This window comes from Callospermophilus lateralis, chromosome 13, assembly GCF_048772815.1.
Source record: "Callospermophilus lateralis isolate mCalLat2 chromosome 13, mCalLat2.hap1, whole genome shotgun sequence".
Classification (NCBI taxonomy): Eukaryota; Metazoa; Chordata; class Mammalia; order Rodentia; family Sciuridae; genus Callospermophilus; species Callospermophilus lateralis.
Window position 1 is genome coordinate 62,394,039 of NC_135317.1, and position 22,450 is coordinate 62,416,488.

Below are 22,450 nucleotides of genomic sequence, written 5' to 3' on the forward strand. Positions count from 1 at the left end.
TTATCTGCAAAATGAGAATAGGAACATGTACCAATGAAGGAAGTTCTAATTAAGTAAAGTGCATGAAAATATTTTGCAAAAACAATTATTGTGACACAACATTGCATTATTATTATCTCTGAGCAGATGCATTCTCTAAACTACAAGCTAGTTTAGAACAGAAAGTTTGCCCAATATCCAAGGGAGATACTCAAAATATTTAACAACTGATAGGACATCCAACAATCAGATAGGAAACTGGCCTAATCAAAGCAGAAGTTGGCTGTAAATATCCAACATGCCCAAGCCAATGCTCATATCAGCCCTCTCACACCCATGCATGTTTTCCAAAGGGACTAGTCCTGTGCCTTGCACAAAAAAGAATGCTCAATGGATGAATTTAAAACATTATTTGTTTTGTGAAACTATTTTACACACATTTTTAGAAGCATGTGATCTATCCCTGCCCTACTTGACTCCCCAGTAGAATTTTTTTTTCCCAAGCTTAGTTTCAGGTACTAGTCCCTGAACACTTGAAGCCTCTTTTCTTTTACCTGAGTTACAGATTCATTAACCCAGACTTTTTAGAAATGTTATTATTAGAACTTTAATCACCCATGTCCTCCTTTTAAGTTCTTTCTAAAATTACTTTCTGGCAATAATAATTATGTCAATCAGGGGCCATCCAAAGATAGCTGTGGCCCCTGGGCCAAATCAAGACGGAGTTTCCAGCCATAATCTATTATTTGGCTCTAAACAGTTGTGCTAATTTCCCTGCCTCCACACTCTACCCCCCGGCATTTCTCCTACAGTAAGTAGAGTCCTAAAGACCAGGGTAGAATGTTCTAACTGGGTCCATTTTATCATCTCTTGTGATGTTGGTGTCTGTGGCTGGATTCTACAGGTAGTATCCTAGGACAATGCAAAGACAAAAATAAGATGGTAACTGAATAGAGTCATGTCAAGGGCAGAAAGTCAAAATGGTGTTGGTGTTGGTGTTGAAAGATGTGTTGAGAGGATGATAATGTTAAGGTTGGAAGAGACAGAGACCAAGGAAGTCTAAGAATGAAGAATAGCTAACAGTTCATGAATAGGAGGCTCTTATTTTTGTGTTTTTTAAAAAATATTTTTTGTAGTTGTTGATGGACTTTATTTTCATGTGGTGCTGAGAATTTAACCTGGGGCCTCATACATGCTAGGCAAATGCAATGCTCTACCACTGAGCTACAATCCCAGCCCGAAACTCTTATTTTTAAAAGATGACTTCACTGCTTTCACCAACTCTGGCCAATATAAAGTCAACTACATTGTCCCCTTCTGCCTTAACTTCATTTATTCATTCAAAAAACAAGTACTGCATGACTACTACTTTTGAACCATTGTGCTGGGTGTTGGGGTTACAGAGATTATATTCTTTGGGGTAAGGAATCAGGGAGAAGGAACAGAAACGTAAGTCAAAAACCACAAGTAAAAGAGCAACATGCATGAAAATTCAGAGATCAAAGAAAGAGCAAATGCCACCAGTTCTGAATACTCAGCATATGGGGAGCAGACTGTGAGCCAATCCAAGTGTTTACTATGAGTAACTACCGAAGGGACAACTGGGGCTGAAGTATTTAGGTTGGCGTGTGTGCGCACGGTGCTGGGGATCTAACTCAGGGTCTTGTGCATGCAAAGCAAGCAACTGAGCTATATCCCCAGCCCAAGATTGGGGCTTTTAACAGCTTACTGAGGTAGCAGTTTAGAGCAAGGTTTGCCTTTGGCCTGTAACAATGTCCAAATAAGATTTCAAAGTGTCTAGACTACATTGGTGATAATCAAGATGGAGAGAAGAAGTTGGATTGATAGTTAATATAGCAGAGAGTATCAGCTTGAATGGAGAATGATTGTTTGAAGGAGGTAAAGAAGCAGGTATAGGATAGACTATCCCCCTCTTCTGACTTGGTACCCTGGTGGGGAGAGGCAGGGCACCAAGGAGAGAAGCAGCAGAAGCAAGTACAGGAGATAAAGGGATGAGTGCAGGTTGGTGAGAAGCATCTATGAGGTATAGAGGTTGACATGGATCAGTATTACCCAAAAGTCCCTGTTCTGCACATCCTGATGAGATACAGAGCCCTGCCAGAAGGTAAATTAATATCCAGTGTGCATCAGAGAGAAGAAAAAAATCAACCTAACTAAACAGCATTTTTAGTAATGATTTTTATTTGCATTCTGACACAGCTCTCCTCTGAATTTGGGCCAGCAGGTCCAAGGAGTGCACTTTAAAAAAAGACTAGGTCAAGGCTAGGAGTTCAGGAGAGTGGGGAATAGAAGTACAGGTAAACCATCAGCATTTGAGAGCTCCTTCATTCTCCCTAGACTGTCTTGCCGCCTCCTTCACTTTTCAACTGTCCTTGTTTCCCCTCAACATGGATATTTTCCCCAACTTTCTTTTCACCTCAGAAGCAAAGTTTCCTGCTCTTGCTAAGGCTAATAAATCCTCCAGTCTCCCCATCCCATCTATCCATCCTTTTTCTTCCAGGAGATAGAGGGTGCTGATAACTGCCTCTTCCTCTCTTGCACTTCCTAAGTCTCACTTTAACAGGTTCTTCAATGCAGCCTCCAATGCACCCAAGTCCTCCATTCTGAAACAAAAGAGAACAAACAGAAAACCCTCTGGGTGCTCCTCCTCCTTCATTGAGCTATTTAGCTTCCCCTCCTGTCCTCATAGAACTTCTTGAAAGAAGAGTCTGTTTCCTCTCATCTACTGCTCCTTGTACCACCTCCCTGCCACTGTTCAGTGGAAGAGATTCCAAGGTGTCCTCTCAAGCCTTTTGTCCAACTTCAACCTACTGGAATTTCCTACAACAATCTGACACTTAATTACTCAAACATTAGTTATTCCCATTAGTTACATTAGAATTCTTGATTCCCAATTCTAAGGTCCTCTTTCTCCCAGTTCTCTTCTTCCTTCTCTGACCACTTAACCCAAATTCTTCTCCTTCCACAAGTGCCTAGCAGATATAATCAGTGTATTCTTTTCTAGAACTGTTATTTAAATTATGTTCAATTATAGGTAAATCACTTCAACTCTGACTTTTCTTCCGCAAAATGTGGAGGTTTGTACTAGGAAACTTCCAAAACCTATTCCAGGTATAGTTGATTCAAGAAGCATTTATTGCATGCTTTATCAGTGCTAAGAATAGGTTTAGAAAATATATTCAAGAAATGTAAATTATATCAAGAGTCAACGAGACAACAAAGTCACCAGATGCTGCAAGCATTTTTTGGAAAGAAGCAGTATATAAATAAGCAAACAAATAAATATGATGAAAGTTGCTCATTTTTATTGAGCCAGCCAGAAAACAGAGGTGTTTTTTTTTAACATTTACATTAGTTCTTAAGTTAAACAAATCATAATTTAAGTGCTTAGTTATTCATACCTGGCTAGGGGTTTCTATATGGGTTTAGATAGGCCACATATGGTATGTGGACCAACTGCATCAAAATCACCAGAAAACATGGTAGAAAGTGTGGAATTTCCAGCATCACCCTTGGCCTACTGAATCAGGTCTACAGGTGATCTGTGTGCATTTAGAGTTGTAGAAATTCTGGTCCAGATAACAGGCAGTGAGTTTCAAATTTCCTGGGAACCAGAGAGGATGCTGGGGAGAGTTGTACATTCATAATTAAGCATGTTACACATCCCTGATAGAGAGCTCGGGAGACCAAGAGCAACAGGCAGCTACAAAAATGAAAAGAATTCTTATTTCCCATTTGTTTTTGTGGACTCTGACCTCATCTAAAGAAATTCACTCTGTAGGCCCTTATGCTGAGATTTTACAATAATTCCACTGTGTGCTGATTAACTTGGAAAAGCAGAAGTAACAAGAAATAAATAACTACAAGATGTCAACATTAATACTGGGGTTTAAAATGGCTTTCTTCATTGCATGCTATAAAATTGGGAAAGCAATCTGTACTTACTACAAAAACCCCTGATGGATTTAAAATTCAGGATACTTAGATAAAGATTAAATATACATTTGGGGGAAAGAAAAAAATAGTCCTATCTTTCTTCCTTCAGGCTGAATGTACACAAATCTGAGGCTCAGAAACATATCTTTTCTTTTATCTTTCCAATCTCCAAATTGCTTTAGAATTCCAAAGCTAGAAGGCTCACTGAAATTTTATACTTCCCCCTAATAAATGATGGTGAGATGGGGTGGGGGAATTTGTTTTTGCATCAATAATCCTGACTTAAGTTTATTAAATTTATCCTCTTCACCCTTTTAGTGTAGTGTTAAATGCCTGGAAATTAAGTCACACAAAGATTAACTCTATTAAGTATGTCTTCAGTAGTGCAGGAGAAGAATGCAGGGCACTAGATACAATGCTCATCTCCCAGGCTTTTTTTTTTTCCCCTGTCTATCAAAGGGAAAGAAGGTGTACTAAGTCATATTTCTCCAGAGAAAAAGAACCAATCAGATTGCGTCTATATATCCATATCTATATCTGTATCTAGAAAGATTTATTCCAAGGAATTGGCGCATGCAACATGAAGCTGGCAAGTTCAAAATCCACAGTATTGGCCAACCGGCTAGAGACCCAGGAAAGAGTCATTGTCGTAGCTGAATTTCTAAGGCCACCTGGCAGAATTCTTTTTTGCTAAGGGAAAGCCAATCATTTGTTCTAGGCAGGCCCTCAACTGATTAGATGAAGCCCACCCATATTATGGGGAAAATCTGCTCTACTGTAACTGCACCAAACTAAATGGTAATATCCTTTTTTTAGAAAAAGCATAACTCTCCCATAGAAACAATCAGAATTATGTCTGACCACATAACCTGAGTTCTGCAGCTAGTCAAGTTGACATATAATATTAGCCATCCCACTTTGAAGGTCACACTGGCTAAACAAACAAAGACGAAGTCCGCATCTCTGCAGGAGGGAGACAAAGGCTGCTCCCCATTTTATGGGATCAGAGGCACTTGTCTTCCAGGTTCTCCCAGGTTTGAATAGAGTGATCCTGAACTACACTTGAACATCCCTAAAGGTCCTCTCACTCAGCTCTTCCAGAGCTGTCTGTCTTCTTTCATCTTTGATGTCCTCTGGGTTGGGCATGAAAGCAGAGGTTTCCGTCTGAGTCAGTGCACCCTGTTAGAAATGCACCAAGACTGACAGTTCTGTTTGTTCCTTCCTATGCCAGGTAAGGGGCCAGATTTCTGCTCAGGACTGAGCTTCAGATACCTTCATTTTTGGCTGCAAAGCAATAAATAACTTCCTTCGATGTCCATGGCCTAGACTAGAATATTTAGCTTTTGAAACCAGAAATTTCTAGATTTGAGATTTCCTCTGCTTACTCCTTGCCTTATCTCTGCCCAAATATACCCTATCCAATTCTGATGTCAAAGCAAACAATCAGTCACCTTAGTCTTCCTTTTTCCTGCTTTCCTTTTTCCTTAATTATGTCCTTCTTTTTACAAATAATTTTGATAGTTAGAGAATGGGAAACAGGGAGAGAAAGTTTGAACCTAAGGAAAAGCGGTCACAACTGCTAGAAGGGCAAGAAGCAGTCATCAGTGGAATACTGATGCGTGACCTTGATGGGAGGCCTTGATGAATACAACCTCCAGAGCTCTAACTTCTCTAGTCCATATTCTGGAGGACTGGTTTATTATGTGGAGATTACAATTGCATTCAAATGGGAGTCTCAATCTATTGGCATTTCTATTCTGGGCAGAATACAGAGAAGATACTTCATTGGACCAGTTACTATTATTAATTTAAAGTTCAGAATAGCAGTTCACAGAATTGCATCTGTTTTACTAATTCCTTAGAATAGGAATTGCAAACTAAAGCTTGTAGGTGGCTAAGAATTCCCTGTAAATTCTACATCTTAGAGAGTTCCTGTAGAAAGGTGACAAGTTGCTCTGACCCTCATACCTGTTACTCTGCACATCAGCACATGAATGAAATGTAACTCTGTTTGGCCAATGTAACTCTGTCTGTTAGAACCCAATCTATTTATCTGCTTTACATTCTAAATTCTTATGAGCTAGAAGTTTATGACATCATTAGCATTCCTCCTCTTCTGAAGCTTCTATTTGAACTGAAATGTTAGTCATTGTTCTCTTTCTTGTTGAATAACTTGAATTGACTTGACCTGACCTGACTTGAATTAACTTGAGCAATTTCTGTGTGCCAGGGTGGTTCTGTGGGCTCAGTACTCATGTCCATCAAGGACCAAGAATATGCAAAGAAACATAGCTCAGTACTCAGCATAGAGCAAATGCTTTAAATTCACCTGGAAAAGAAACTGTAGGCTCAAGTGTGATCCTAAAGTGGCTGTCTTATCCATTACAAAACCCAGAGACCCCAGTGAACCCTCTCCCTAGGCAGAAACATCCAGGATGACTTAGACCACCTTCATAGAGCACTAGAAGAAGGACATTTCAAATTGCTGCTCCCCATTCATGCCAGAATCAAGAGTGACCTTTCCTTTCAGAGCACACCCACCAGGAACACAAAGAACTCATCAAATTTCAAGCACAAGTCCTGGATAAAATGACTTTCTGAAGAAAGCTATTTATCAGCATCAGTCACACGCCAGAGAATAAACATTGGTCAAGCCTTTTATCAGGGAGATTAATGCCAGGAATTGTATTCCATGGAGCTCTAAAAGAAGAAAGATATTTAAGGATGTTATAATTTGGATTGGAATATCCCCAGAAAGTCCATGGGTTGAAGGGTTGGTCACCACTCTATGGTGCTATTGGGAGGTGGTGGAAATCTTAGGAAGTGGGGTCTAGGTGGAGGAAGTTAGATCACTGGGGGCGTGCCCTTGGAGGGGATTTGTCCTCTTCCTGTTTCTCTTTTGCTTCCTTGCCATTATGAAGTGAGCAGCTTCGCTCTACCACACACTCCTGCCATGATGTTCTTCCTCACCACAGACCTGAAAAGCAGTGGGACCAACCAACCATCAACTGAAACCTGTGAAATCATGAGCCAAAATAAACCTTTCCTTCTTTCAAGTTGATTATCTTAGATATTTTGACACAGTAATGAAAAGCTGACTAACACAAAAGAAAAAAAGATGGCTTCATTCTGTTGGAACTCAGTGAAAAAGAAGAAAAATTTTCATAAGTACATAAAACAATCATAATTGTAAAGAGTGCTGATAGATTAAAAAAAAACTCGAGTATAGTTTGGATTATGATGAGATGGATTAGGGGCTGGAGATGTAGCTGGGTGGCAGAGTGCTTGCCTAATAAGTGTGAAGCCCTGAGTTTGATCCCTAGCACCATTAGATAAACAAACAGACAAATAAATGCATTACAATAAGAAGAATGAAGATATTTCCATAGTTGTTAGATGAAAGAAGAAATTGGAGTTAAACTACAAAAAGGCGAATATGTTTTTAAAAAAAAAAATGAAAATAAAAGAAGTGATGTGTAACCAATGGGATTCTCCAGAGATAAACACTTGATTAGGGTCTACATAAATAATTTAAAAGAAGATTGAATTTAGGGGCTTCAGAGGTTGCTAAACTTCCAGCTGTGGAAGAAGAACAAATCAGTAGCTAAAAACTAGGTATCAGATGAATCAGGCTGCATATTAAAAAAAGCAATTCAAGAGTGTGTGCATGCTACTGTCTGAATATTTGTATCCTCAACAAAATTCACATATTAAGACTATGAAACCCAAAGAGATGGGCCCTTTAGGAGTGATTAGTTCTTGAGAAGAAAGTGAAGTGATCATATGAGGTTGTGAATGAGATTTATGCCCTTATTAAAGAGGCCTGAGAGACCTCTTGCACTTTTCTCCAGGTAAAGGCAGAGGTGACATCTGAGTTTGCACCCTGGAAGAGGGCCCCAGCAAAACTTGAACATGCTTGGTACGTTGATCTTAGACTTCAAGCATCCAGAACTGTGAGAAATAAATTTCTGTTACCTGTAAACCACCCAGTCTCTAATATTTTATTATAGCAGTCCAAATGGAATAGGAATGATAAGAAAAAATGCTCAATTCATTATTTCTTTCACTCAAAAGAAACTTTTATTGAGATCATACTATGTGCTAGTTTCTGTGCCAGGTACTATGGATGGGATGGCAACAACACATGGTCTTTGTGATAGAAATGTCACAGGGGGCTGGGGATGTGGCTCAAGCAGTAACGCGCTCACCTGGCATGTGCAGGGTGCTGGGTTCAATCCTCAGCACCACATAAAAATAAAATAAAAATGTTGTGTCCACCGAAAACTGAAAAATAAATATTAAAAAATTCTCTGTCTCTCTCTCTCTGTCTCTCTCTCTCTCTCTCTCTCTCTCTTAAAAAAAAAGAAAAGAAATGTCACAGGAACTTCCTTGAATTCATCAATCCAATTTGCAACAATAACCAAACTCTTTACAAAATTCAGAGCAACATTGGGGATGCTTATGGGAATAGAGTGGAAGTTTTGACCCTGTCTTCAACATGAAGAATGCATTTGGGAGAATGAAGACATAGAACAAAACAAAACGAAAAACAGAGAAACCCAGAAGAAAACAAAGAATAGAAAATTCTTATAAAGAGTTTAACTATTTTGGTCATCTGGAGTCTGAGAGATCTGGACATGATAGAAGTTTATAAAATTGCAAAGAGAATAAATTAAATAACACAAAAAGGCTTAAAGCAGATGCTCTTGCTTGAGACTTTCTGGGTTCAAATGTGGATTCTTGTGTTTTCTAGCAGTATGACCTCGCGCAGAGTACTTAGCCTATCTATATTTCTGTTTCCCCATTTAAAATTAAAGTTAATAAAAGTATTTACTTAGAACTTGAATGTGAATGTGAAGATTTAAATGAGTTAATGCATATGAATCACAAGAGCACTTAACAAATAGCAGAATACTCAATAAATATTGCCTATTATTATTTATTTTCCAAGTTCTAGATCTTTAGAATTGAGATCTATAAAGGTAAGTGGGCACATTACTGCACACTTGGTCATCTAAAGGACCTTGGTATGTACATAAGTGGTACAGTGTGAACCTACTAAGAGATGCTGAGAGAATTAGATTAATTCTTTACTACAGATTAACTATCCCTTATCCAAAATGCTTGAGGCTGGATATTTTGGACATTGGAATATTTGCATAAGAATAATGCAATTTCTTGGGGGTAGGAAACAAATCTAAGCACAAAATTAGTTTATGTTTTATACACACCTAATACGTATAGGCTTACAGTAATTTTACACAATGCTTTTTGTGAATCTGCATTTTGATGGCAAACCATCATATGGGGTCAGGTATGGGTTTTCTTTTCACAGCATCTCAATGATCAAAAGTTTCAGATTTTGGAGGCTTTTGAGATTTCTGATTAAAGATGCTCAGACTGTGTTAGACCTATAGAAAGTCGGGAAGGAGTTTGAGACTGCTTAGAATGCCTGCTTGACTTTCAACTTCACATCTCACAACACACTTCAGCTGTGGCTATTAAAGTCAGAGACTGTGGTTCTGGAGGCATCTTCTAAGGATAAAACAGGAGTGCTCAGCCTGGTAGAGGGGCAAATGTGAACAAGGCTTTGATGTAGTAACACATAATAAATAATAATAGGTCATCCACCACAGAGGAGAGCCTTGCCAGAGACTCATGATCCAGAAGTTAGTTTTTGTTTTTTATTTACATAAAGAAAATAAGTTTATGCCAGTGGTTCACATTCCTGGACCTAGGCAGAATCCTCTGACAAAAAAAGCAGCAAGTACTTGTGAAGTCACAAATGGGGGATTAGTGAAAGAACTGGACTTCCTAGAAAGGTGATTTGCCTGCCTAAGTGAAGACAGGGAGTTCACTGATTCCCCTATTCAGTCAGTCACCTCTGAGTGGCCAGTAGAGGCCAGCCTGGACTTTGAAAAGAGGTCTAAGGTCTGAGATCAAGCTTGACTTTGTGCATTCGGTCTCCATTCTCTGGGCCTCAAATTGCCTTATAGGTAAAACAAGGGGCAAGGATTAAGCACCAAAGTAGAACCAAAAGAACAACCAGGATCTTTTCATTAAATGATATTTTATTTTGGAGTCTCCTAAACAAAACATTATATCTCTATCTCTAACAAGTATGGAGTGGTAAGGGATAAGAGTGTGGCTAAGGAACCCCACCAGCCTACCCTGGCTCCAGCTTCAATTACCCCCACTTATATTGGTATCCCATCTCCCCCTGGATCATACTAACACAGTTTAAGAACCATTGGCCTAGATAAGCTGTGAAGTCCCACCCACATCTAATATTCTGTGGTTCTGGTGCCTTTGGCATCAAAGTGACCCAAATCAAAGAAGCAATTATAAGTTCTACAACAGTACTGTCCAACAGAAATAAATAAATTGCCTAAATCTTTAAGATTTTTTAATGGCCATCTTGTATGTAAAATAAATAGGTAGAATTAATTTTAATAGCATTTTACTTAACATATCTAAAAAATAAATAATTCAACCTGTTATCAATATAAAAATAACTGAGATATTTTACATATTTTATGAAGTTTTCAAAATCTAACATGTGTTAAACTTCTCACACATCTTAATTCAAGTAGTCTCATTTTAAGCATTGAATAATCTCATATGTCAAATGGTTACCATACTCAAACACAGAGACACAGAGCCTTTCCCCAGGCACAAAAGCTTCTGCTCATGAATTCAGGTGAGGAAGGCCTGCAGGCCTCCTGTACCCAACTGTGGATAAGAACAAAAGCACATGGTCCTGCTTCTGTTCTATCCCGGCATTGGTCACTGTCTCAAGTCCAGTTCTGCTGTTAGAACCAAATATCTGAGACTGGGTAATTTATAAAGAATAGAAATTTGTTTGTCAGAGTTGGAAGGACTCTAAAACTAAAGTACTAGCAGCTTGCAAATCTGGCAAAGGTCTGGTCTCTGCTTCCAAGGTGATAACTTGCTGCCCTCAACTCTAGAAGTGAAGACTGCTGTGTTCTCATAGGAGGGATGGAAGGACGGATGGAAGGGAATGAATGAATCCACTCCCTATTCCTACCCAATGAGGGCTTTATCTTCATGACTTAATCCCCTCCAAAAGGCTCCACCTCTGCACTATCGCATTGGTGACTAAGTAACATGTGGATTTGAAGTGACACATGCAGACCACAGCAGCCACTTCCTTCAGGTTCTCTTTCTCCAGCATTCCCCTAGACTTGGAGAGTGCTGGCCCAATGACCTCAATTGCTCTACAGCTCACTTTTCTATTCCTTAGCTCATTTCCTACTTCTTATTGATTTAAGATCATCTTTATCCTGGGATTTATTATTGCTAAATTATTGGTAAGCCTTACTCTGCCTTAATTGTAGAATCTCCCTGAATCTACCTTGACCTTGAGTATTATTTTGAAGACTCCATGTTTTTGCAATTGTCCCAAATACTCAACAATCTCAATGTACATAAAGGAAGTAATTTAATTAATACATTTGTTTAACACTATCCATATCAAACATCATATCTGGCCTAAGTTGTCTTCATTTTTCTTTTGACTTTAACACATGGCATTTTATGCTGAAAGAAATTGTACTTTTCTTGTGCTGTGTGAAGCTATGATCCAATATAATCATGAAACAACACTCAAATACAGTGAAGATTTTTTTATTGTTTCCCTGGGACTAAAACTGAAATGTTCAGACTCTTCTGGTTCTCTGTATGCAGAACAGGTTCATGGCCATTGATTCACTGATAATACATATTTAAACCTGAGGGCAGTATTTTAAATAGTGTTTTCACTCATGACTCAAAAACAGGAACAAAATCACCTCTTTTTATACAAAAGAAACTTAGAAGAGTTTTTTTCCTATGACTATAATTTGAATATAAAATGCACACTTTCAAGATGTCATCTTAGTCAACCGAATTATAAATCTAGTTTGAAACTATAATCAAATAACCATTGCATTAAATGAGTTATATTTCTTTTTGAAGTTACTTTCCTCATTGGGGCTTTGTGGAAAAGAAGAGCTCTTCTGCAATTGTATAAATTCCTACTTTATTTGGGCTTAGATATTGAGGTATTAGCAATGAATTCATGATTTATAGATTACCAGCGCCTTTATATAGAGGCACTCCATTTTCTAAAGCAAGTACAATGATTTCTAACTGAATACCCTTTGATACTGAATATCAAAAAGAGAATCGTTTTTCCCCTCTCGCTTGCCTGAGTACTTTTTGTTCTGAACTGGTGTATTACCATTTAACAGATACATAAATGAACACAGTGACTGACTGATCAGATACAAGGCAGTCAGAATCAGGATTTAGAATTTTCCCAGAATTAGTGAACATTTTTTTTTCAATAATTCTATGTGCTTAGGAAAAGATTTGTAGTTTTTCAGCTCCAAATAGATCCATGGTAGACCTTTCCAGGAAGTTCTTATCTGAGTCCTAGGGAAATTACCTAGAATCCAACTTTCCTGGCCACAATTTGCTGAAATTCAAAGGTACAAGGACCAACTATTGGGAGCTGAGTACTCATTAGTTGTCATTAAGGGAATGAATGTGTGTGTGTTGGATTACTCATTAGTTGTCATTAAGGGAATGAATGTGGGTGTGTTGGATTGTGCATGAGGAGGGATCTACACAAAATCCCATCCTATTTAAAGAGATTAGATACATCTGATATGCATTGAAACTCTGGTGTGTGTGGGAAGATGAACTGTGTCTATGCCTGCATCCATGTGCAAGTACTCAAGGGAATTTCTCTTAAAACACCTCAACTGAGGATAGTTGACCAGCAATGGTTTAGCACTTTCTGATTTTAGATCTTAACTTTAAGGATAAGTCCCTGTCTCTTCATATGCTTATTAGACCTGGCATCTGAGGTACCCCTCCAAACATTTCCAATTAGATCAAAGAAAAAAATCAAATATTGCAGAGTGTTCACAATTGTATTATTTTATTGTAATTATTTCAGTATTTCCCCTTTTCTCTCTGAGCAAAGAGGAGACAAAAGGGGTGGATAGAAGAAGCTCTTTAGTTCTTAAAGATTCTTTGATGTAAACTCTTTAACAGTTCATCTGGGCTTGTCCACTCCTTTTTGTATTCCAGGCCAAATTTCTGCAGTTTCCCTGGGATTTTTCTGTTGAAGCGCTAGGCAGCTTACCCAGCTTTCCACTTTTCTTCTCGAGATGCGTACGGAGGCCTGCGAACTCACTACCGGCAAAAGTCCAGTGAACTGGGAGAGGCGGCGTCGCCTCCTCGATGCTCCTCCAGCTCCATTCAATTTGGCTATTTACTCTTGGCTCTGGCTTTTTTCTGCCCGCACTGGCTGTTCCAGAAGCGCCAGGCTGGCGGTCCTTGGCTCGCCTGTAGCTTTGCGGGGCGGAGGAGCGTCGGCCGAGGAGCGGAGCGCGGGTGGCCTGTGGGCCGCCGGCGCAGCTCCGGGACCCTGGATACAGGGAAGAGGAGGAGCAGGCAGCCGGCAGGGGCCTAGGCTGGGCTTCGGGGAAGTGTTGCGCGCGCGACAGGCCCCGGAACCTAGGGCTTTGGGGGATGGTGCAGGTGCTGTAGCTCAGAGCGCCGCCACCTGGGTGGCCTCTGGCTTTTACCCAAGCCTTCTCCTCCAAGCAGCCCTCCCGAGCGTCGCCTTGGTGCTTGCAGTCAAGCTCCAGGGGCCAAGCCGGGGACGGCGGCGGCGTAACCGGGGCTGGGAAGAAGGGGAGCCGGAGGACAACGGGCTGCCGCAGCGCCGGAAAGCAATGGGGCAGCCGGAGGGGCAGCGACATCTGCGGGTCAACGCGGCCGACCAACTCTGCGTGGTCGCGAGGCTGAGCGGGGCTGCCCTGAGGACACCAGAGCGACCAGGCTAGGCGGGCCGCTCTTCCCTAGGGCGACCGGCGGGAGGAGCAGCGACGCCCCTTGCTCCGCGCCCCTGGCTACGCGCTCATACCCGCCCCAGCTCTCAAAACTCGGTGCCGTCCGTGTATCTTGGGCTTGGGTTTGTCCAGTCACCTCGAGCGACTCGGAGAACCCGGCTTTCCCGTTAGGAACGGAGGTTACGCTTTGTCCCTTGCTTTTAGAAAGTTAGTTCAACACTTTGGATCATCAATCCTAAGAAGGAAAAATAAAGACATCGTGGTCTGCCTCTGAATGAATCGGTGTCGGAGGGTTCCCGAAAGTAGACAGAACCAGTTTTAGCCGGCGCGGCGAGCGCTGCCCACTGACACTTCAGCCCCGGAAAGGGTTAATTGCATCCTGCCGGTTCGGTTTACATGTAAATAGAGAGCAGCTGCTCCGCGCGGGCTCCGACTGGCTCTTTTAAGTTTTTGATTGGTTGCCAATGACATCACCTCCCGTGTTATAACACAGAGGACCCGAAGCGGCGTCGGATCAACCCTCCTTAAAGGGACGAGGCCACGCCTTCAGCTCCTCCCCCTCGATTGCCCATTGGCTGTGGGTCTCTGTGAGGTAGCGGTCGTCTTTCTCCGGATTCTTATTGGCCCAACCCGCCGTCGTTCGAAGGCCGGCCTGCCCCCTCAGAACCTTACATTTACAGTGTAGCAAAAGAGAAAGTAACTATGTTGCTGCTGGAGATCAATGAAGCCAAGTGAATGGGGGCTGAGTGTGCCAGTCCTTAGCTGAAGCCGAGCGCCAGATGGTGGAGGGCTACACTTATTTATGAAGTAAGTGGAAGTCACCGCAGTTGCTACTCCGAGCCCAGGAGTGGAGGTGGAGGATTGTAAAGCGGTGCGTGTTTATGTGCGTGCGCGCGCGCGTGTTTGTATGTGCGTGTGTGTGTGTGTGTGTGTGTGTGTGTGTGTAAGAGAGAGAGAGAGAGAGAGAGAGAGAGGGAGAGAAGAAACGGAGACAGAGATGTGATGCTGACGGAGTAGCCACAGCAGGTAAGGTTTTAAGGTTCGGGCTGTTGGCTCCCGTTGCCCTGTGCGTTTTACTCTCTGCAGTCTACTTGGATTTGGGGTGAAGCAAAAATGAGGTTTGTTGAGATGCTTTGCGGCAGTTTTAAATGCCCGGGGCTTGTGAGTGCGCTGTGTGGCTAGGAAAGGGGATGATTAGTGCCTCTAGGAGTGGGAAAGGAGCATTCTCTAACCACTTAATTTTCTCTCCAGCCCCTGCCCAGTGGTGGAAGGGAGACTAACGAGGGAGAGGGGATAGCTCAGTATTTCTCCAAGAGATTTCCTGGGCCAGACTGGATGGTTTCACAGGCACTATACACGCCCGACCCTCTGCTGCAGGGATGCAGATTTCTCTATACACTCAGTGCGTGTGTGCGAGCCGCGCACTTTGGTGAAGGTGGGGGGTCCCCGCGTGTGTCCCTTTGAACGTTTCTTGTGTCCCTCTCAAAAGAAGTGGACTGCTGATCCTGGACGTAGCCTACTAGGTAACAAAATAGCAAAGACTTTTACCGCTCGGTCCATCTGGGAAACAGTTACAGTTTCTGGAATAGTACTCGCTCTTAAAAAAAAAAAAAAAATACTACGCAAGGGAAGAGGGAGGGAAGGGAGTGGAGGAGGTTGGAGGTTGGAGATTGGATCCTTTGCTCCCATCCAAAGGTGGGTGAGAGAAACCTGAGTCTATGGGGATATGCTGGCTGGCCCGCATGGTGGGTATTGCTCCTGTTCGGGCGTGTGTGGATTCTGCCTGTGACACTTTGGCTCTGTGTCAGAGAATGGTGAAGATTGTGTGTGGACGAATGATAGATGGCATTTTTCCAGGCAGCTCTTAAAGTTCGTTTTAAGTGAGCAGCTTGGGATTTGGTTTCTTTGCTGTATGCATGTCTACTAGAAAGAGAGAAGCCAGCAGGGCTGTGTTGTACAGTGACCCTGTGCCTCAAGGGAGGAAGGAACTGTCCCTTTTCAGGCACCCTCTGAAGTAGACCCAGTGGGAAACACTTCCCAATTAGCCTGTCTCTGTTGAAGGGGAAATTGAAGTCCTCTATATGGAAGCCATACTCTCACCAAAAGGGGGGGGGGTATCAGTTTGGGATTGAAATTGATATAAATCAGCTGCTCCAAGTGAGAGAAGCTCTAGGATACAAAGCCTGTGCCAATGCAGGAGATGAAGAGGGAAGGAGACTCCAAGGGGTCCTTTTCTCAGAGGAAAGAGTGAGGTGAATGTGAGCAGGGAAGCAATGGTGATGGATCTGCTAGGGTTGAGGTTTACAGACTTGGCTTTCTGGCTTGAGACTTCGTTTTAGGACACCAGTTTGTAGTAAAAGGGGGAAATGCAGACTGATTAATAAGAGGCTAACAGGAAACATGTGGGGTTTTAATATGACTATGTTGTGCTTTTCAAAGGACCTAATAGAATGGAAAGCAAGAATAGCTCCTAGTTAAAGAGACACTTATGGGGATAATTTCATTCTGATTTGCAGAAGGCTGACATCCGCCCTGATGTATATTTAGATGCTGTATATTTCTGTGAGCCATGCCAATGCTCTTGGTCATCTCTTTGCCTTTGCAGTGGGTAAAGGAATTAAATGGAAAGCATGCAAGGGTGAACAGATGAGTTTTTTTCTCAGATGCAGTATACTTCTGCCCAGGAGATGAGGCCCAGAATAGATGCCTCTTAAGAACCTTTCTTTCTGTCTTTAGCTTTTCTAATTCTTTGTGCTTTTACCTTCTCTAAGGCTGAACTTTGATGTAGTCCGGGAAAGGTTGTTCATTAACATTTCCAGTATTAAGGCTAATATAGCCTTACACTCAGCAACCAAATAGACGGGAACCTCAGGTTTGCATCCTCTTTGAATTTATCTAAATGGGTTTGGAGCTTTGATAGTGGGATATAAAAGGGCACCTAGGACAACTTTGCTCAGAAATATGCAAAGACCTTTCCTCGGGATTGGATGAGACTGCCTTTTGTGTCATATGACTTTATTCTTTCTTTCCCCCTTCCCCTTCTTTACAGACTCTTGAGTTCTTCTTGAATTGCCAGTTTTCAGCCTCCTCATGCCTCCGTCTCCTTTAGACGACAGGGTAGTAGTGGCACTATCTAGGCCCGTCCGACCTCAGGATCTCAACCTTTGTTTAGACTCTAGCTATCTTGGCTCTGCCACCCCAGGCAGCAATAGACACCGTCCTGTCATCGCCACCACAGTTGTGTCCCTCAAGGCTGCGAATCTGACGTATATGCCCTCATCCAGCGGCTCTGCCCGCTCCCTGAATTGTGGATGCAGCAGTGCCAGCTGCTGCACTGTGGCAACCTACGACAAGGACAATCAGGCCCAAACCCAAGCCATCGCTGCTGGCACTGCCACTACCGCCATTGGAACCTCTACCACCTGCCCTGCTAACCAGATGGTCAACAACAATGAGAATATAGGCTCTTTAAGTCCATCAGGTGGGGTGGGCAGCCCTGTGTCAGGGACCCCCAAGCAGCTAGCCAGCATCAAAATAATCTACCCCAATGACCTGGCAAAGAAGATGACCAAATGCAGCAAGAGTCACCTGCCAAGCCAGGGCCCTGTCATCATTGACTGCAGGCCCTTCATGGAGTACAACAAAAGTCACATCCAAGGAGCTGTCCATATTAACTGTGCCGATAAGATCAGCCGGCGGAGACTGCAGCAAGGCAAGATCACTGTTCTAGACTTGATTTCCTGTAGGGAAGGCAAGGACTCTTTCAAGAGGATCTTTTCCAAAGAAATTATAGTTTATGATGAGAATACCAATGAACCGAGCCGAGTGATGCCCTCCCAGCCGCTTCACATAGTCCTCGAGTCCCTGAAGAGAGAAGGCAAAGAACCTCTGGTGTTGAAAGGTAATGCCCCTGTTCTGTCCCAAGCACAGTCCTGTCTAGCTGGGTTCACTTTGGGGTTTCTCCTAGCAGTGGCAGCCTCTCCTTACCCTGGCTACCAGAGAACAAAACAGACTCTCTTCTTGTCTTCTCTGCCATGCCCTTTCTTTATTATTTTGGTATAGTGAGAAAAACCCAGCAGCACTGAGTTGGAAGTCAGAAGATCTGGGTGCTACCCTTGATTCGGCTTCTGATTTGCATTGTGCAAGTCATTTCACCTCTCTGAGACTGTTTTGTCATCCTTCTAAAAAGGGGCTTTATACCACCAGATGGTGTCTCAAGTCATGCCTGGTCTGGTGGCTTTCTGTTCCAGTCCATAACTAATTGGAAAGTTGCTGTCTCTCAGACCTAACCAATGTTGATGAAACAGAGGAAGCAACTCTGGTGAACTACAAGTAAACCTACAGGTACCAGCTCTTTTTGTGGGAGATTCTTCCTCTTTCTTACCTCTGATCAGCTTGACTTTTATATGGCTTATAAAATGACCTTCAACAAGGGCAGAGATTTATTTGTAAAATGGAAGTGTAAGTTCATCGAATACCTCCATTCCTTTGCCAAAGCTCCAAGGGGACAGAAAGATTTTTATGAAACACTTTCCAACTCATTGTACTTTTTTGGCTTCACCTGATAACAATTGGCATGGTGGTTCCTCCCAAGAGGGAGTAGTAGGTCACCTTGCCCGTACACTGAATGTAGAACAACTCTGAGGTTAGTGAAGCTGAGCCCCAAGAGGAGGAATTAATTGTCCACTCTTCTCTGAGCCCCTTCCATACAGTATTATCTAACCTAGCAGAGGAGCCCTGGTCTTGTGTCCAGCCCAGTTGCAGTTCTTTGCTCTCAGACACTGCACCTCGTTTCTCTTTGGCATCTTCTACTTGGTGACAGTAATGAGAAATAGTCATCCTTTTTCTTCTCTCTTCTTGTGTTTTGAGCCAAGGTACACAGTTTCTGGGTCACATCTCCAACCTGTCTCCTGAACTGTGTTGATCAAAGGTGTTGCTGGGTTCTTTTGAACACTTTGCATATTTAAATTGCAACAGGTGATTTAGGTGAACAAATTACTTATTTTAGCTTTGTGGGACAGCTCTGCCACCATTCTCCTTGTTTTCCATGAGAGGTCTTCAGCCTTTTGGTAAGCAGTGTTCTTGGAAATATGGTCCTGAATTCCTTTGCTAGTAGTCCCCTCCCACTACCCACTTAATATTTTATTCTCAAGTTTTCTCTCTTTGGGCTCAGATATCACAAGGGCACATCTTTCATTAAGGCTCATGGGCTCTGGGGGAAGAATGTCATAGAATTGTATGCAGAGAGTTTCACAAGCTCCATGAATTATTTGATAGTACTGGTAGGTTTACTTGGAGTCACAAATATGTTCAGGCTTCCTCTATGTAGCTCTGTATTTTATTTTTGTATTCTTGTTTGGTTGACTTTTAGTATTTCCCAGTAGGTTTACCTTTCTTCTGTGCTTCTGTTCTCTCACCACAATCCTGGTTTGTCTTTTTCAGATGAGAAAATACCATCTACAAATTTCCTATTTCCCATTTGTAATAGTTTGTCTTCGGGAACAAAGACAAATGGTCTTGCTGGTCTCTTTTCTTCTATAGACATTCTTGATTTAAAAAAAAAAAAAAAAGCATGGTTTTTGTGTCAGCACGACCAGAGGAGAAATGCCAAGCAACAGAAAATAAGATGACCCTGAACTTGAACATGGGGATGATCAGGAGGAGTTGTAGATCTTACCCTGCATTTTTCAAGGGGCCTTGTTGGGTAGAAGGTTGGCTTGTCAATTACTGATAAATCAATCTCCTGAGGGCAGCTGATGAAATGGGGTTCCTCTCCCCCTTTCCTGTGGATGCATCTGAGAATCGGGGCAGCCTGGGCTTGTTCCTCAGTGTCAGAGAGCAAGGTTGCCTCCGTGGGGCGGGGCAGGACACGCTGCTGACCTCACCACCAGGCGCCCTGGGTGTCCGCAGCGGAGGGCTCGTCATTTTCGGGTTGGTGAGACAGCGCAGCGGTGAACTTGGAAGACGCTCTGGTGGTAGAGGTTGGATTATTTGTAATTTGGGGGGGATTTTTCTTCAAATACCTGGAAGTTTGGTTGAATTTACATAGTTCAGGTGCAAGTGGGTCTGTAATGTACTCTCTTTATTACTGTTTTGTTCATTTGATATCTTTTGATGGAATGGCCTAAAATTGGGACCCAAGATAAGAATGAGAGAAAGGGATGGATCCTCATTAGAATGTCCCTGTTGTCCTTTCATCTAGGCAAACCCGAGGTGAATATCAGAGCAGCATTGAGGTGAAGAATGGGGTGGGCCTTTCTCAAAAGAAATGGTCAACAACTTCCCCCAGGTTCTTGAGTGGGCCAAGAAGACCATCCTGGTGTGGCTTCTCTTCTGAGATTTATTTTAGGAATCCCCTTCCTCTGTGATCTAAGATTGTATTTCAGCAGGAGTAGTAGTGGTACCATTTTGGAATGAGTGATTTTTCCAGGGAGGATATGTGTGTATGGGGTGGGGGGGGTAGTTAGAATATAAGGTAGAAACTTCTTTGTAGGTCTTGTAAGTTTATTTCCAGAGATTTCAGAACAATCTGGAGTAATTTATGCCTGACCCATCTGAGTCTCTGGTTCGTGTTTGTAAACACTGGTTGCTACCCTCCCTGTCCAGGTTTTATGTCCCCCGGTTTCAATGCCATGCTCTCCATTTTTGGTGCTGCCTGTCAAGTCCAGCGGCTGCTGGGTTGCCATTTTAGTAATGCTGTGTCAGGTTGGGAAGAAACTGATCAGAGGCACGGAAGCCCCTGGGATTAAGTTACTGTTCTAATTTATAGTCGCCTCCCTGTTGTGACCTATGTCTGAATTCATGTTTTATTCTCATCCTTGGAAGAATAAATGGCATCAGACTTTTGCTTCTGCTCAACCTGATGAAAATGGATCCAAATGAACAAATAGTTAGGGATTTGCAAAGTCTTTGAAAGAATTACAGTCTGTTTTACCTGAAGTCAATTTCTGATCAACTCTAACTTGGTTTTTGGCCAAATTGAATAAGAAGGCTAGACAATTCTTGATCTTCCATAAAAGAAAGCTACCATTTTTGCTCTGATATTTATAAGGCTACTTTTTTTTTTCTTCAACAAAGCTGGGTTCAGAAAAATAATTTGTCTTTTATCTATATAGGAAGAGATAGTCTACTGCCACCTTCTCCTTATGGCAATATATGCCTTTAAAATTTTTATCATGACATATTTTCAAACATGTAGAAAAGTAGCAAAGTGTATAATCACTGTCCCTGTTAATCAGTATAAGCTATTATTACTTTTTTCCCTATTTGCTTTCTCTTTTTTTCTTGTTGAAATAGTTTATAGTATAGAGAGTATTTGAAAATATTAAAATGTGTTTAATGTTTAAACTTAATCTTTAAATAATGGTGGGAATATTTTACAGGATAGAATGGACATTTTTTACTACTAAGTACTTCAGTGTCAGGTGCTCACCTTGACAGAGCCCATGCCTGTACTTGCTTGTGCTAACACAAAACAAAGACTGACTGACTGGCTATAATCTTTGACAGGCCTGCTCTGTACCAGAGGCATTTTAGGGGGTGGAACAAGGGAAGGCCAGGAAAATAGTTTAGGAGCTATAACCTAGGAAGTTAGATTCTATACTGCAAAAATCCTGAGAAATGAGCAACATAGATTGCACATTTTTCCCTAACAAAAAGGATTCTGAAATATACATTTCTAGACATTATAAAATTAGATGACCATGTAAATGGCTGTGCTCAGAAATCAGAGACCCTGTGAAAAATATGCTTCCCATCTCTGTCTTGCTTTCAGGGATGAATAAAAGCCTCTCCTTTGACCACCCCCTTCCCTGCCCCTTGGCTCTCAGGGATGTTCTGAGGATTTTTTAAGATATGTGAAATAAAATCTACTGTTATTATTCTGAGCCTCTGATTAATCACCAAGGAAGGCTAAATGCCAAACATGAACTGTGCAATAAAAGGTGGAGAAATTAAGGCAGAATTTGGATTCGGTAGACCTGAATTAGTCTTGGTTTTCTCTTTTTGTGCCCCTGAGCAAGTTGCCTTAGTTTTTAATTTCTTCGTTTCCTCATTTACAAAAAGGAGATAACAATAGCAATTGCAGTGTTAGTTTATGGCAGTACTAGAATTAAATGATTGTGTGTAAAGTATACAGAATAGTTCCTCCTTATATGGTAAGTAAGTGTAGCTTAATGTTATCATTACTATTGATTGAACAGAAATGATAGTGCCAGTATAAAGATAATTTTGGCTCTTCTTCCAAAGGAGTACAAATAACAAGCTAGGTATAGCAGAGTGTATGTGCGTGTGTGTGTGTCTGTTTGTGCGTGTGTGTGTCTGTGTCTGTGTGTGTTGCTATGGCCTAAAAATAACTTGGTGACTGTTACCTAATTTAAGTAGCATACAGTTGGAGTGCCAAGTAATTGCAAAAACATGTTGGGTCAAGAGGCCAGAGTAATTTGGGCACATGCTAGCATTATTTATTTGTAGGGGAATTTATAAAAATGTGATGATAAATCTGTCCAACTAATGTCCCATAACTGAATAATGAAAGTATAAAACTTTTAGGGTTTGCTTTTTCTGGCTTCTCATTAGGCCGATTTATTTTTGGAAGAAGGATTGTAGTCTGACTATAAAAGGGTAGAGGGAAGGAGGGGGGAGGGTGT

The 22,450-nt window shown here is 41.8% G+C and overlaps 2 protein-coding genes across 4 annotated transcripts in view; one reads left to right on the plus strand and one right to left on the minus strand.

The window, feature by feature from the left end:
- Positions 1 to 12,881: 12,881 nt before the first annotated feature.
- Positions 12,882 to 14,295, minus strand: LOC143379654 (uncharacterized). Its single transcript, XM_076832380.1, has one exon. The coding sequence runs from the start codon at positions 13,710 to 13,712 to the stop codon at positions 12,993 to 12,995; it is 720 nt and encodes a 239-aa protein (XP_076688495.1). The 5' UTR covers positions 13,713 to 14,295; the 3' UTR covers positions 12,882 to 12,992.
- The window catches only part of Dusp10 (dual specificity phosphatase 10), a 39,633-nt gene continuing 31,325 nt past the window's right edge, over positions 14,143 to 22,450 (plus strand). The window contains exons 1-2 of one of the 3 annotated variants that reach the window (XM_076832376.1): positions 14,143 to 14,609; positions 16,852 to 17,703. In XM_076832376.1, the coding sequence (XP_076688491.1) occupies positions 16,893 to 17,703 (811 nt within the window). In that variant the 5' untranslated portion in view covers positions 14,143 to 14,609; positions 16,852 to 16,892. Of the gene's footprint in view, positions 14,610 to 14,655; positions 14,674 to 14,741; positions 14,829 to 16,851; positions 17,704 to 22,450 lie in introns of those variants that run through there. The other 2 variants (XM_076832378.1, XM_076832377.1) reach the window with 2 other exon arrangements.